Source organism: Musca domestica, unplaced genomic scaffold (assembly GCF_030504385.1).
Source record: "Musca domestica strain aabys unplaced genomic scaffold, Musca_domestica.polishedcontigs.V.1.1 2, whole genome shotgun sequence".
Taxonomy (NCBI): Eukaryota; Metazoa; Arthropoda; class Insecta; order Diptera; family Muscidae; genus Musca; species Musca domestica.
This window is the reverse complement of record NW_026712249.1, coordinates 3,345,130-3,361,703: the sequence shown is the minus strand read 5'-3', so window position 1 is coordinate 3,361,703 and position 16,574 is coordinate 3,345,130. Positions and strand designations below refer to the sequence as shown.

General features: G+C 35.2%; 1 protein-coding gene across 1 annotated transcript in view; it reads right to left on the bottom strand.

Moving 5' to 3' along the window:
* LOC101891667 (smoothelin-like protein 1) overlaps positions 1 to 11,834 on the bottom strand; it is an 82,185-nt gene extending 70,351 nt beyond the window's left edge. The window contains exon 1 of the mRNA XM_059121651.1: positions 11,769 to 11,834. Coding sequence (XP_058977634.1) covers positions 11,769 to 11,825 — 57 coding nt within the window. The 5' untranslated portion in view covers positions 11,826 to 11,834. The remainder of the gene's footprint in view (positions 1 to 11,768) is intronic.
* Positions 11,835 to 16,574: the final 4,740 nt, after the last annotated feature.

The following is a 16,574-nucleotide window of genomic DNA, read 5'->3' as shown; positions in this document are numbered from 1 at the left end:
CATGAGGTGAACTACTAAAGCTATGAAAACGTACGAAATAATTCCAACTGTTTTGCCATTCCGAACATCGTCTATCACAAAATTAACTATTAATGTGGTTTCAACAAAATATGTAAATCGAATATTTTGTATAAAGGTCAACGTTGGTGTGAAAATTTGAAATTTTCTGCAAATTCGCCCCTAACAAACTAATAGCCTTTGGACGAATGGGGAAAGTCATATGTCAGTTTCCTTATCACTAATCCTGGAAATTTAAAGACTTCGAATTGGATTCAATCTTTACAAAAAATTCTTATCAAATTCAAAATGAAAATTACGGCCAATCCGAAAAAATTATGGATTGAAGTAGAAATTTTAAGCAGGGAAAGTAGATTTGAAACTTTCAAAATAGTTAAATTGTTAAAATTTTACCCATGGATAACTAAAATTGAAAAGTTTAACATAACCTTCCAGAGAATAAAAAATGTGTGGACTTCGTACGAATAGTAATTTTTAAAAATTACATCATTAAAAAAATAACATCAAAAAATTGTGGAAAATAAAAAAATCAGGACAATATTAAAAATGGCTTAATAATAAACTGCAGAGAAAGAGAAAACATTGCAAATCCTAATATTTGCATCAGTACCAAGTCAGGTGCGAAAATGGACATTATCACTCCATCAAGTACCTCCCCCACAAAGGGTCAACATTTTGAATAACCATAACTCTTATAAAATGTGATGTATATCCGATTGTCTTCAAATTACACACATTACAACATTTTTTATTAATCCAAGGTCTGGAGTGAAGATGGAAAATATCGGTCAACTCCTAGTAATCAAAATTTAAAATTTCATGGATATTTTAAATTTTGATTACTCATAAAACGCGAAATTAACACGGGATTCCATTCAAACTTGGCACATCTCAATATTTCCATCAACACAAGATCTGTTATAAAGACTGTAGAGATCTGACCTTCTAGTACCTCCCCCCACATAGGGTTCAAGATTTCGAAAAACAAAACGCTTAAAGAAAGCGAAATAAGCATCCATCTCTCTTCAAATTTCACAAATTCTAACATTTTTGCTAACACAAGGTTTGTTGTGAAGATGATACATATCTGCCAACCCCTTCTGACCCACAAAGAGTCACAATTTCAAATACCTTTATCATAACTTGCAAAATAAATTCGTCTCTTGTACAATTATCTTTAAAATTTTGTAATGTCGCTATTGTATTTGTATTTGCTGAACTCACATGAATCGTTGAAGAGTGTTTTCGCCAAATTCTACAAATATTTTTTTATTCATTCTACTCGATTTCGTTCTCAGAACATTTTGACAGCTATTCTTATTTTACAAGCAGGAGTACACCCGCCATCAGGTATTTTTCAATCTCGAGTAAAATCGAACAAATCTGGGTTCTGGTTTTGAATTTGTGTCACTCGAACAAACGGATCGGAAGAACGAAAAAGGACGATTTATCTTTAAGTAGTGATAAAGCTTCTAAGAACAATTAAGCTCAAAGGAACGACTGTATTAAAAGCTAAATGAACGACGCACAAAAATCGAGACCTGTGCAAAAAATATGTAAACTGTATAATGATGCAATCGCCACAATCATTTCTAACACCCTTTATCAAATTTAGAAAATTTTGACAAATGCCACTTGTTTATTGAAATAATATTCATTTTCAGCCCACTGTGATGTTTATCACATCATTAGCTTTCACAGAAACACAACTTAAGACTCTCTGAAAGACAAAAAACACATCCAAGTATTGAATTTCCATTATTAGGAATAGTTTTAGAAAATGAAATATCATCATCCGACTAAGAACATTTACAAAGATGATGCTCTCCAAGTGATTCACAGACTCACCGGCTAACACAGATGAATGTTCCATGTAAATTTGTGCACCACGTCATTGTTCCGATATCGGGATATACCATATATGCATGGACGCACAAACACACGCTCACACATGCTAAGCGTGTTTGTCTGCTTAATTTGTTGCTTTAGATTCTGTTTTGTATTGGCAAAATCGCCTACACTGGGTTTCGGGTGAGTTAACTCATCAACACCGTGTTTCTGCCGCGGTGACATGTTTTTCCATTGAATTCTAACTATCGGTCGCCAATAGTGGAACAATTAACAAACAACCAAACCAAACGCCACCCAAACGCCTGTCCACAAGACAAGTGATTTAAACAAAGCGACAGACAACACGAACCAGTCGTCTGGAAAAAGCGGGTGTTTGTTTGGTTGGTCTACGCCATGTCATCGAATGCACTTCGGGCCATTATTCATAATCTAAGACTGACTGCTGATACGATTTACGGCTTAGAGTTGTGACAATCAATGCAAAAGCTTCACCTCTTCCCCTCCTCCGCGGGATATATTTTCGTGTTAATGTGTATAGGTCAAATTTCCTACAATAGAGGAATTAGCATTCATTGTTAATTGTTTGTAATTCTCATTCACTTGGCAATTTCTTTGGAGCTGCAAGAAGGCACACGACAAAGAGCTACTCTCTGAGAAACCTAATGCTCGTCGTGAAGGCAGCAGCACCAGCTTACAAATCATCCAAAGCCCCAACAGCCGTCATACACATAAACAATTCCCACGCACGCACACAATGACATGTGCCGGTGTTGTATGACATGTCGCATATCACGGCTTGAATGGACATCATGGCCAAAAAGTGTGATCTACACCGGCCATAAAAACCAACAGCCAGCTTTGTTGGCACTGTTTTTGTTGTTTTTATGTGACAGTCTCGTCCAGTCCATAAACAAGAAGTCGAACAGACAGACGGACAGACAGTCCAAATCCCCAACCGTAATCACAAATAAATTGCAGTTGTTTTCACTTGTGTGCCGCTGCTGCTGCTGTTATTCTTCGCATTGAATGACGTCACTTGGCCACTAGGTATGACAGCATCACTGCCAACCAACCAAACAAACCACCGCCAGCCATCCAGCCAGTCGAGTAGTAAATCAAGTCGAGCTGTAGTCTCGTCAATCGATAATGACTCAAATTATTTATTTCGATTTTTAGCGGGTCTTCGTGTCATCAAATACCCATTCTCCGAGCATTCTTTGCAGAATAGATTGTTCTCAAATACTTTGAAGGTTTAAGAAATCTATTGTCTGCTCGTGTAGAAATTATCCAGTGAAAAAGTTGACGCAGATTAATCTTTTAATTTTTTATTCCGAAAATTACTTTTTTTGATGAGATAAACTCTGACTTATTTTGCATCTACTTTGAAAATGACGCTTTAGGTGTGGATGTTTTCAGATACCTGCCATAATGACCATTTTGATTGGATTACTGGACATAAATCATTTCGATCGGAAATGTTAATTGTTAATTCAATTAGTTTAGAAGCATCGGCTCACACCACCTTCCCAACAAAAAGTTAGCAAAATTGTAAAGTGTAAAGATTTGAAAATTGAAAAATCATAAAATTTCATGCAATAATCAAAGGGTCCATAGTAAATTCTGAGTGTATTAGGGCTTCAGGATATTGGTATAGGAGTTTGGGTTTGAAATTGTGTATTAAAGGACATTCCGCCATACATTTCGCCTTTTTATACCCTCGTCCATTTTATGGAGGGTATATTTACTTTGTTATTAAGTTTTTTAACTCCTCAAAATACTCTTGATTTATCGATGTCCGTCTGTTTGTCCGACGTTCATAATAAGTACTATAACCTATGACAGAAAATTGTCTATGTAGGTCCACGTGTTTGCATACCCCACATATAGCGGTACGTTTTTTCGGTATTTTGATGATATTAGCGACATTATTCACCGGAATTGTTTTAAATGTCGTATTTGAAATTCGCAATCGGCACTACAGCCAATGGCAGAAAATTACTTTATCATGTCCACCTCTTCGTATTGATTTTTTTTTAATTTGTAGTTCCTTCTGGAAATTGTGCACGTGGCTCAGTTTTGGTGCGTGGGCGTGTAATAAGGTTGAGTTTTTGGAAATTCGTACTAAAGGGGTACGAAAAGCACTAAAAATTGAATACTTTGCATTGGACAAATGGAATGTTCTAGAATTCTGACATTTAAAATGAGAGGCAATAATAGAATACAGGATAGATGTACCAAATCGATATTCGAACTTTAAGGTTAAGAAAAATTCTAAAATTGTACTAAACTTCAATTATGCGAACAGAAGGAGCAAAAAACTTGAAATTTGGTATGAGAATCAAGGTTGGGAAGTAAGTTTCATATATATACAGGGTGAGAAAAATAAAACTGCAACAAAGTCATTACATTTTTTTAAATTTTATTGACTGAAAGCAAAAAGTGTCGCAAATAGCAACAAATTTTAGAATAAGTTTAGATTGGTCACCTTTGGCACAAATTATGACCTTCAAACGGCCAATGAAACCGTTACACGCTGCCCAAATGTTGATCTGCGGTATTTTGGCCCATTCCCGGCGAAGCACTTGCACACTTTGGTGTTTTTTAGTGCCGATCTTGCTTTCCAAAATACTTCAGACACAATATTCCAACGGATTGGTATCCGGCGATTTTGGTGGCCATTGTGCGCTGGAAATGAAGCTAGGAACCTCATTTTGTAACCGAATGTCCAAGGTCTTTTGCCAAAATGTTTACGTGTCCAATGAATATTTGCATGATAATATTCGACATTTATACGATACGAGCGGAGAGCGACCATCGGCTGTTATGGCGGTCCACACCATCACCATGGCCGGCGCTTGAGTTCTGGTGGCTAGCTGAAGGTGCACATTTTCAGCTGACCTCTTTGGCAAGTAAACACGATCATTTTGTTTGTTTACAAACTCCTGGACAACGAATGTTTTGTCATCGGAGAAAGCCAAATTCGGCAGTTCACCACTTTTGAGTATATTTCCTTTCTGAACGGGGCCACTGCGACGCGGATTTCTATCAAGTCGCTTCTTTACTTTTCGTACCATTTCTGCTGATGTTGCTGTTTTCTTCCGTCCTTGACGACGGGCTAAGCTACCAGTATCACGGCAAGGAGCGATGATAAGAGACACAAAAGATTTATTCATATTTAAATGCTGGAGTGCTCTAACGATAGTCAATCATGGATTTTTCAGCCAAATATAAAGAAATAACACTATCACGCTTAATTCCATCACGAATAACTTTTTTTCCGGAAACTTCTCACCAAAATGCTTTTGTACGCTTGTAAACAATATAATGAGCTGTCACAGGAATAATATTAACAGCTGTTGGACGAGTGGCTTAGAAATGACAGCAGTCTGAAGTTAATTGCAGTTTTTTTCATCTCACCCTGTATATTCCAATGAATGTTGCTTTACCCACATCCAAAGAGTCAGTTGGATAAATCAATAATGTCTAAAAATTTATTTTCTTTTTTCAGAAAAGTCAAATTCTAAATCACAGGGCATCGTATATACGTTCTCTTTTCATTGCCCCAAATAGAACCAGTGTATTTACCGAAGAGATAAAGATAGTTAAAATTGGCGCCCAATGTTTTCTCCAATTTGACATCCGGTGTTCACGTTGCAAGAATAATACTGCAGACTTAGGGAGATATAGCTGCAGATTTATGAAAGTAAATTAAACTTCAAGAGAGCGAGATAGTTGTTGATGGTATCCTGGATTTATTCTGTCAGGAGATTTGTAGTAATATAGATATATTGTTAGAGGACGGAGTTGGATAGTTGTTGGCCTAATTCTATTTATGCCCCTGAATTACACCAGGGATTGTCATTGGAACAAGACGATAGAAAAAATAGATAAAGGCAGGAAAAGAGCCACCGAAACCATGAATATCCCTGTCTTACTTTTTGGTAGACATTGCTTTGTTTCTCGCTCTCTCTCTAATTAATAAACTTCGTTTTAACAAAATCACTATGGTGTGCCAACAAATCAATGCCAACAATATTCAATCTTTCATATCCTTAGAAAAAAAAAACTCAATTATTCAAAAATGTCTTAAATATTTGCACACTGAATGACCTTCACAAGGTAAATATATTTAAACAAATGAATAGCTAAATTTAGAGTCCATGAAGAAGACAAACTTTAATGAATTTAATAATTCCTATTAAACGTTCTTAAATCATCTGCCAAAAAAAATAACAAACACTTCTGCAATGATTTCTCTCCGACATACCGTGATACGTAATACGATTTCAATTCACATTATGTCATATTCGCTTAATTTAATTAATATTAATTGAAACACCAAAAAATGCTTAACAAAATAAACAAAATCATTTATTTATTTTGTGGCGTGAACACATTTATCATTTAAATTTAATTTTTAAATCTGCATTCAGTTCTGCGGTCTCAAGGTGAAGGAAAGTTATGTTTGTCCTGGTTATGGTACACGGTAATAAGACCGTACGTGACATTGGATTTATTGAGAATAAAATGAACATGAGCGATATTGCGTGATTGCAGTTGGTTCTAATAGAGATATGCATAACTATAGTTGTACCGAATTTCAATTATAAAACATAAGTTTGAATTGTTGACTCAAAAAAAAAAATGTTCAATGGAAAATATTGATAAAACTTTTTTCATACGCGTATTCCAAACTTATTTCCTTGTTACGTCTCTTCATTGACTTGTAATCAAACTACAGCTTAAAAGTGAAACCTTTTGTTTTCAACCCATTCCGAATAGACGATAAACCTGAAGCCATGACTCATAAATTATAAAAATTGTTAGCGGCTCATGAATAATTACGTCATTGTTGTTTTTCTGAGTTGTGATCCAAGCACTTTTGAGAGATTTGCTATTTAATCAGCTGGTGATGCTGATGATGTTCTCTCAGTTTTATTAGGAAGCCCATCAGATTTTTTTTTAAAATTTATTAACATCACACAATGACTTCAATTGGTAGATTTAAAAATTGAATTGAATTGGATTTCTTATTGTTAAATGAATTATGGATAAATGCAAGATTGACTATATTTGTATGCAGCACAAGCGGAGGTTGGTTGTTCCAATAACTAATTTAAATGAAATCGTTTTTTTTTTTTTTTTTTTTGGACAAAAACATTTAAACATGTTAAGAAATTCTTAAGAACTCCAAATAAAATTGATAAAAAAGATGTTTTATATATCAAGAGAAAGTTGGAATCAGTCGATACGAACATTGAATCCCCTACATTACAAAATTCTCATTGGATGGAATCAATATTTATTCGCTCGAGTAGGTGTATTGGTATTTTATTTGTGCCAACATAATCTACAGGGTGAGGTGAAAAAACTGCAACCAACTTCAGACTGCTGCCACTAAGTTGGTTGCCACTCGTCCGACAGCAGTTAAAATTATTGCAGTGAGAGCTCATTATATTGTTAACAAGCGTACAAAAGCATTTTGGTGAGAATTTTCCAGAAAAAAATTTCGTGATGGAATTCAAGCGTGATTGTTTGATTTCTTTTTATTTGGCTGGAAAACCACAAGTGGCTATCGTTAGAGCACTCCAGCATTTAAATGTGGATAAATCTTTTGTGTCTCGTACCATCGCTCGTTACTGTGATACCAGTAACGTAGCCCGACGTCAAGGAAGCGGACGGAAAAAAACAGCAACATCAGCAGAAATGATTCGAAAAGTAAAGAAGCGACTTGATCGAAACCCGCATCGCAGTGGCCAAAAAATGGCTCGTGAGCTGAACAATATTCCATTCGGCAAATATTGAAAAATGAGCTCGGGGCAAAGCTATGGAAATTCAAAAAAGTGCTAAAACTTACCCCGCAACAGAAAGAAAATAGACTCAAAAGAGCTAAAGAGTTGATTCGCTTGGCCGAAAGTGGTGAACTGCCGAATTTGGTTTTCTCTGATGAGAAAACACTCGTTGTCCAGTAGTTTGTAAACAAACAAAATGATCGTGTTTACTTGTCAAAGAAGTCAGCTGAAAATGTGGACCTTCAGTTGGCCACCAGAACTCAAGCGCCGGCCATGGTGATGGTGTGGGCCACCATAACAGCCATTGGTCGTTCTCTGCTCGTATTAATCGACCGTGGCATCAGAATAAATGCCGAATATTATTGCGAAAATATTCTGGAGGGTGTATTCAGGCTTGGCCACGCAAATATTTTGGCCGCATATCCAAGAATGGTTACAAAATTAGGTTCCTCGCTTCATTTCCAGCGCACAATGGTTACCAATATCTCCGGATACCAATCCGTTGGACTATTGCATCTGGATTATTTTGGAAAGCAAGGTTTGCACCACAAAATACCAAAGTGTCGATCACCTCAAGCAAGCGCTTCGCCGGAAATAGGCCAAAATACCGCAGAACAACATTCGAGCAGCGTGTGACGGTTTCATTGGCCGTTTGAAGGCCATAATCCGTGCCAATGGTGACTAATTCGAACAAATCTAAACTTATTCTAATTATTGATGCTATATCCGACATATTTTGCTTTCATTCAATAAAATTTAAAAAAAAAAATTAAAAAGATCGCGTTTGACTTTTTTGCAGTTTTTTCATTTCACCCTGTAATTGGAAATCTCTAAGAAATCTAAAATCAGAGCCCTATTAACATATGCAAACTTCACTTTTTAAGTCTTAATGCTTTACCAAATTCTACCATCGCCCATTGAGCTTTTCCACCCTCCAAAATCTTGTTGCCCATTTTTAGCGATATTATTTCACTTGATAACTCTTACCCTCCATCACTGGCGTAGGGTATTAAAAACTGCCTTATTTTAATCAAATGAAATATAGTCATCAACTTTTCAAAAGAAAAGTCTGTCTGTCTGCCTGCCTGCCGCAATAAAAAAACAAGAAACGCTACACATTTGTTTATGCCAGATTCCATTTATGGAGATTAATGGCGATCAATGAATGATCATCGATTTGTTCCATAAATGCAGGAGAATTCATAACCATTTGCGAGCGGCATGGAACGATTTAACGGCAGATTGTCTGCCGCCCTAAACGCAGTTTGATTTGTTGTGGCAGTTGTTGTTGGCAATGCTGTTCATTCCAAAGCGTGGGCCACTCTAATGAGTCGCTTCACTTTAACTGTCTGGCAAATTGCTGGGAATCTCAGCAATGATCTTGACGACGACGATGGTGATAAAGATGATGCTGCTGCTGCTGTTGGTGATGGTGGCCAACCCCTTGATGCCTCATCTCAAATCTCAATTGATGGCGAACGCGTGACATACATTTGCATGTCATCTGAGATGTAGGTATGTATGTGTATAAAGATGAATCAATAGAGATTTATAGGGGGTAAATAGTTGCTAGTGGTTGTTGTTGTCGCTTTTCTTGCTTGAATTCTCTGGCTATTCTCTAATTGTTAAACAACCGTAAATTATTCAAGTTCAAGCGACATTCAAATTGAAATTGAATTGGACGTGTGCGTGAAGGTAATTGATTTCAATTGTTTTCAATTGATACCTAGCCCAGCTTCCTACCCACCTTCAGACAACTCAAACAACAACTCTCCTACTTTGATATTACGTCAGGAAGATGCTGTTATCATTGTTCTTGGATATTTAATATATGTTCGTATACATGTATGTATGCATATACTTCATATTTGTCATTGCAACAATGTCATTAATATAATTTAATAACTGTATTTTCTTGATTTTTTTTATCGATTTGTGTATTTTACGAGGGTTACAATCAAAGTTAATCCAAAAATTGTGAATATTTACATAATAATCCAAAATTAATGTTGTTGTTTTCTTTCAGTATTTGAAAATTCAACTTTATGTCGTATATGGATAGACAAGAACAAGTAAAATATCCTGGTTAGTTTAATATCTTGGGCGCCACTTGTATTGGGGTAGGTATGGAAAAATGAATGTTAAATGTAACATTATAAACGTCGATTTCTTTTCAAAACTAAATTACAGACAATGAATTAATGGACCTCAACGAGTGGAAGTTAAGTTCAAAATTCCACATTTCAAAAGGTCTTCTGACTGCAATAGGTCAGAGAAAGGGAGTACGAAAAGAAAACCCTTTTCAAATTCTTAACGAATTTCATTCCAACATTGACCACAAAGGATTTTTACAAGTTTTACAACTGTTAACAACTCATCGTATTTTATTATTTGCTTTCTTCGTTTGCCAAGGCAGTCTTGAACTTGTGACCATCTGCTTTTTAGTCGGACAAGCATACTCGGTGCCGATGTAACACATTGCATAAATCGCCCAATTTATTTCGTTACCTCTCTCACAAAAGATCCAAAGTATTATTGATACTTTCAATAAATATATCATAAATAATTCTAAAAAATGCTATACAACACCCCATCGAAGCATTCGTTCTGTTACTTCCCTCACAAATGAATAAGATTTTGAAAAATAGTAAATTACATAAAGCCAAGCAAAAGTTCAAAATTTTGAAAATGTAATAACTTTTCTTAATTGTTAAATCACATAAATATTCGTCGGAGACCCCAAAAAACATATATATTTCTGATCAGAATAACATCATGAAATCACGATAGAGTCCACATTATTTAATCTAAAGCTTTAAAATTGGGCACAAAGGTTTGTACTATATGTAGGCTGATTGGAATTTTAAATTGGCCACACACTTAGGTATATCCTCCCAATTTTCGGTATTTATGTGGTTTCTGCTACAATAAATATTGATTGATTGATATTCTAAATTAGCACATTCTTCTCTTTTAATTATTTTGTTTATAATTAAATAAACATTATGGAAGATGATATAAAAAGGTTTGGCCTGGCCGAACTTAAAACCCTTTTTATACCCTCCACCATGCATAGTATGGAGTAACTCATCATAGTAACTCATCAAAATAATTTATATATATATATATATATATATATATATATATATATATATATATATATATATATATATATATATATATATATATATATATATATATATATATATATATATATATATATATATATATTTATCTATCTATATATCTATTGTAATCACGCTACAGTCAAAACGAATAAAAATCGGAAGCTAAAATTTTGCACCGATCAGTCTTTTGTCTGCAGGCAGTTCAAGTTCGATAATGGGCTTCATCGGTCCACGATATCATGTAGCATCCACATAACGGTACCCCCGATATTCGGTATTTTGATGATTTTAGCCACATTTTTAGTGGAAATCTCTGAAATTCTACACAAGAGTTCTTTGCAAGTACTTTATCCCCTGAAAACGATTTTTATATAAGTCCACCATATAATGGTGCCCCCGATACTCGGTATTTTCATGATTTAAGCCAATTTTTTTAATTTTAATGGAATAGTTTGAAAATCCACACAAGTTCCCTCTGAGTACTTTACCCCCTGGAAGAGAATTGTCTATATATGTCTACGTTTTAGTAAAGCACCCACTAACACTACCCCGAGATATCCGGTATTTCCAGGATTTTCGCGACATTATTCACTGGAATTGCGTCAAATTTCGTATTTGAGGTTCGTAATGGGTACTACAACTTATGACGGAAAATTGTCTATGCATACAACGGTACCTCCCTTTATTAGGTATTTTGATGATATTCACTGGAATTGTTTCGAATTACTTATTTGACAAAAAATTTCTTATCCAGCATTACATCATCGTATAGCCAAACCTAAAGGTTTTTATTTGAGGGGTATTTCTCGACGGATTTTTTTTTTTTTTTGAAAATTTTCGAGTTCCTTCCCAATGGTGCAGGGTAAAAAAGTACGGCCAAAGCTGTTACTTGTTACTTAGAGATATGCTACCTTTTATCGAAATTTTTAGATTTTACGGAATTCATTAAAATCAAAAATGTAGCGATTAATTTACTCACCATTTTTCTTAGCAATTCCTCACTTTGTATTTTACTTAGATCCGTGTCCAACTCCATATTTACCAACTGCAAGGAAATAAAAAATTTAAGTTTAGATTTTATATCACAAATGAAGTTAAACAAATAAAGACAATGGCTCAATTTTTAAAAATTCTTTTTTATTTTCCCTTAACAATGATGGGGTAATGAGAGGTGTTTCCTTGTAAAACCTCAAACTATCACTACTAACTTGCAATGAAAATTGTTTATTAAAAAAATAACATTTTTTTCCATTTCCTAAATCCTTAACGGCTGGCTTTTTGTAATCTCTTTCCAAATAAACCGTTTGCCTTATCAATCACTACTTTATTACACAGGGACTTCGACTTCGAACATTAAATATTTCACTCAATATTTTCAACACAACTCTAGATTTAAATTTCAATTCAAATTGAAAATTGACATTGTGGCCGTTCGAGCGATGAAATCATGATGATGTAATTGTGCAGCTTTATTTTCAACTTGGATTGCAGTGCATTTTCATTGGCGCTGCGTAAATGGGAACGAAGCTAATACAACAACAACAGCGACAAATAAAAATACAAAAAAAGAAATAAAAAAATAAAATTATAAAACAAAATAAACAGGCCTCAATAAAAAGATTTACAATTTTTGTGTGTAACATGTTTTCACTGGTTTTCCAAAAAAGGAAATATTCTTCAAACCCCCATGACCAAAACGATCATAACCTGTGTTTTATGCGCATGCGCAGCAGCTTAAGTGTCAGCCAGCCAGCCAGAAGCTGCTTGGTGTATAATTTGTAGTGAATTGCAGGAATTGGGGGAAGACAGGGAGATTGAAATTCAATTGTCGCATTTCGTATCATCAACATTCATCATCTTGAGTTTGTGCCACCAATGTGTCCATAAATTACAAACTTCACAAACGCTTTGACACGCACACTCACACAGCCACATGCAGCCAGAGGCGCTGACGCACACATCACACACCGCTGACATTACTCGTCCTTCATTAGTTGCTACGAAAAGCACAACCTAAAACAAAAATTACATAAATTGTGTCAACTGATTGACTGGTGCTGTTGCTTGACGACATGACTGACTGACCGACTGACATTACTTTGATTCAGGGCAAGTTTGTCATTTTGTTACTGTTTTTTTTTTCTCTCTCTCTCTGTCGGAACTATTTGTTCCGTTCGAGGTGATCGGGAAATCAGGGAGTGTTGACATCTATCGAATCACATCGCAGAAATATGACAATGAAACTGACAAATGGTCAGCTATCACAAAAGTCATGCCATTCATATTCGAAGTGTCTCCGAGGAGGATTTACATTTGAGTGAACAATTACAACATTGTTGCAGATAAAAGAAAGCCGTTTCATAGAGCTTACATATGTCAATACATATTTTCAAACTTTAAATCTAACATCTTTGACTAACTAATTTCTACAAACTATTACAAAATGTTGTTCAATAACCCAAGAGTCCCGAGTAAAAAGAGTAATCTTGACAGTTAAGTCAATGAGAGTTTGAAAAATTTTTAGTTGAAACTTTTCTTAGTAGGAACCATGGTACAATAAGGAGGTAGAACAGCTTCGTAAAAGTACAGAAATACACCCCTGTCAGCGGGCATAGCCACGCTTTCTGTCAGAATTATTCAAAATTATGGGGAACAATTTTTATTATTTGATATTTATTTGATATTTTTTGTTCATTTTTAAAATGAGTCAAATAGCGAGAAAAATGAATGAAATACCTGGATGTTCTCTCAAGAATATGATCCTAAGTGTTAAATTTTTCAATTCCATGGCAAATCTGGATAATAATGCGTGCCCCGCAATTTAAGTTTCTTCCAATCATTGATTTTCAAAATATTATGTTTTTATTTTTAAAACACACTTAGAAAAAAATTGTACCATGGTAGGAACTATCGAGTACCGTTAGCTGATTGTCGAAATAGTCGACCAAAGCATTCCATTTTCATACTCCATCTAATATGGATCTAAATAATGGTATGGGCAAAATCACAAGAAAATCGAACATTTATATCCGATTTTATGCGAAATCATAAATTTCATTTTCACTCCAGGTTTCTGATTGAGAGATATATTAAGATATAGCAACTTGTAAAGATTCGCTGACTGGTTTCGTAAGTTATGACAGATAATAGTGTTGAAGTGTTGAAGAAGGTGTTCGCAGATGTATATCGTCCTCACAACAGATTTTGTGTTGGCAAAAATGTTTGTAAGTGTGACACTTGAAAAGAGTTGGATGCTCATTTCGCTTTCTTTGAGCGTCTTGATCTAGCTTTGATGCAAATATTAGGATTTGCAGAGTTGGAGCAAATCGGATTATCCTTTCTCTTTCTGTGCAGCAAGTATCAAAAAGAGTGGTTATATGATTGTTAACATTCATATTTTGAATATGTGGTTGTTGTATGGTAAAAGTCCTATGTTTTTGAAGTTAAAAAGTCACCCATAGTACTAAGTGCAAAGAAGAAGGGCCAAATTTGTAACAAACAGTCTGCTGGTATGAAAATTGTGGCAACAAGTAAAGTAGTATCAGTCGGTTGTGCCAACAGATGTACACCTCCAGCCTTGAGTTATGATTATTTGCACTGTTGACCCTTTATGGGGGAGTTTCCGAAGCAGTTGGCCAATACTGTCCAATTCGTTTCTGACCGCAGTCCCTATATAGTCTACTGTGATGTGGCTCGTGAGCTGAACATATCGCAATATTCCTATCGGCAAATATTGAAAAATGAGTCAGTCAGTCAGCTGCACCCGGACATGGTGATGGTGTGGGCCGCCACTCGTTTTAATCGACCGTGGCATCAGAATAAATGCCGAATATTATCGCGAAAATATTCTAGAGGGTGTATTAAAGCCTTGAGCAAGCAAACATTTTGGCCGCAGACGTTGGACTTTCCAACAGGACTCAGCACCATCGCACTCAGGACGCGCCACCCAAGAATGGTTACAAAATGAGGTTCCTCCCTTCATTTCCAGCGCACAATGGCCACCAAAGCTGGATACCAATCCGTTGGACTATTGTGTCTGGAGTATTTAGGAAAGCAAGGTTGGCACTAAAAAATACCAAAGTGTCGATCACCTCAAGCAAGCGCTTCGCAGGAAATGGGCCGAAATACCGCAGAGTAACATTCGGGCTGCATGTAACGATTTCATTGGCTGTTAATTCGTGCCAAAGGTGACCGATTCGAACAACTCTAAACTTATTCTGAATTTTGACGCTATTTCCGAAATTTTTTGTTTTTAATCAATAAAATTTAAAAAAAAATAAAAATTATGGCGTTTGACTTTGTTACAGTTTTTTTATCTCACCCTGTATAGTATTTTAGTAATGACTGTTTCAATGTTTCTAAATGTGTCAATGCTTCGCCAGTTTACACAACCTATACACTATACAATGTGGAAGTGTAGGGAGTGTATTATATCCTGTGTCACCGTACAAAACATTAGAATCCCTTTTTAAAATTTTTAAGCAAAATGTGTTAAAAATGCAAAAAAAAAATGTTTTAGGAACAGACCATGTATTTACTAAAAAAATGTTATATTTTTAATTTTTTTTCTTATTTTTTATTTATTTATTTTATTTATTTATTTACTTATTTATATTTTTTGTATTCTTGGCAGTTTTTTTGCTATATAAAATATACACTGCTATTTAAGTCATTCCACGTAATTTCGAACAATATATTAACAATCAAATATTTTGCCTATTATTATTATTTATTTTTTTTTTTTTAATTAATTACGATGATTTCCTTAACCCGATCCAAATTGCAGGAAATAACTTAAATTGTAATATCAAACCTTTGCTGGTCGCTTGCTCTCGGGTGATTCGGTTCGGTTGGGGGAAAGCGTTCGATAAACTGTGTTTATTGTCAATCAGAAATGGCGGTGGTTTTTGGTGGACGATTCTGTTCAACGTCTTTTCAATTTGTTTTCACTGTTTGTAATTTTCCCTACAAAAACGGCTGTGAAAATTTGAATGAACTGCGGTTTGTGGTGGTAATCGGAGTAGCACGCTGATGAATTTGTTGCAAAGTCAAAAAATTGCTTATTTCACAGCCCAAAGCATGCGGACGATGCGAATGCTTGAAATTATTTATTTGTTAAGAACAAAATTTTACAACTTTTGTGTGTTTTTAACTTTTATTTATTTATTTTTTTTCACTCAGAACACAATGTGGAAACGCCACTTTGGAGAGGAGGCTATTAATTTTCTTTAAGACACAACCGGCACTATCGAGAAAACGCGATAAACTGTTGTTACAGTTGCACTTGTAAAAGCATTTAGGCTCGGTCTCTGGGAGTCGTTGCGAATTCATCAATGCTTTGGCAATCGGGGTAGATAGCATCAAGCTGGCGATGTTTCAGTTCGCCTAGGATCGGTTGCAGCAAAAACTATATGTTTTATTATTGTCAATTATATAACCTTCAAAATGTATCATTCGTTGTATGTTGTTGCTGTTGTTGTTATGCGCATAAACAATATGGTTTACACAGGCACACAGTATGCTGTTTTGCAAATTATTTACTTTTTTTGTTGTTCAATTTAGTATTTTATTCGGAAAACTGTCTAAACTTGTTTTACCGTTTATACTAATAGGTATTAAGGTGGGTTTATAATCTCGTCGTTGTTCACATGGCTACTTGGAAAAATATGACATTGTAAACCCATTACACGTCAACTACTACTGCCCCAGAAAAATTTGCCACCTGTTCTATAGGCGCAGGATACAATTTCAATTTATTTTAATCTGTATAAAGTCTCCAATATGT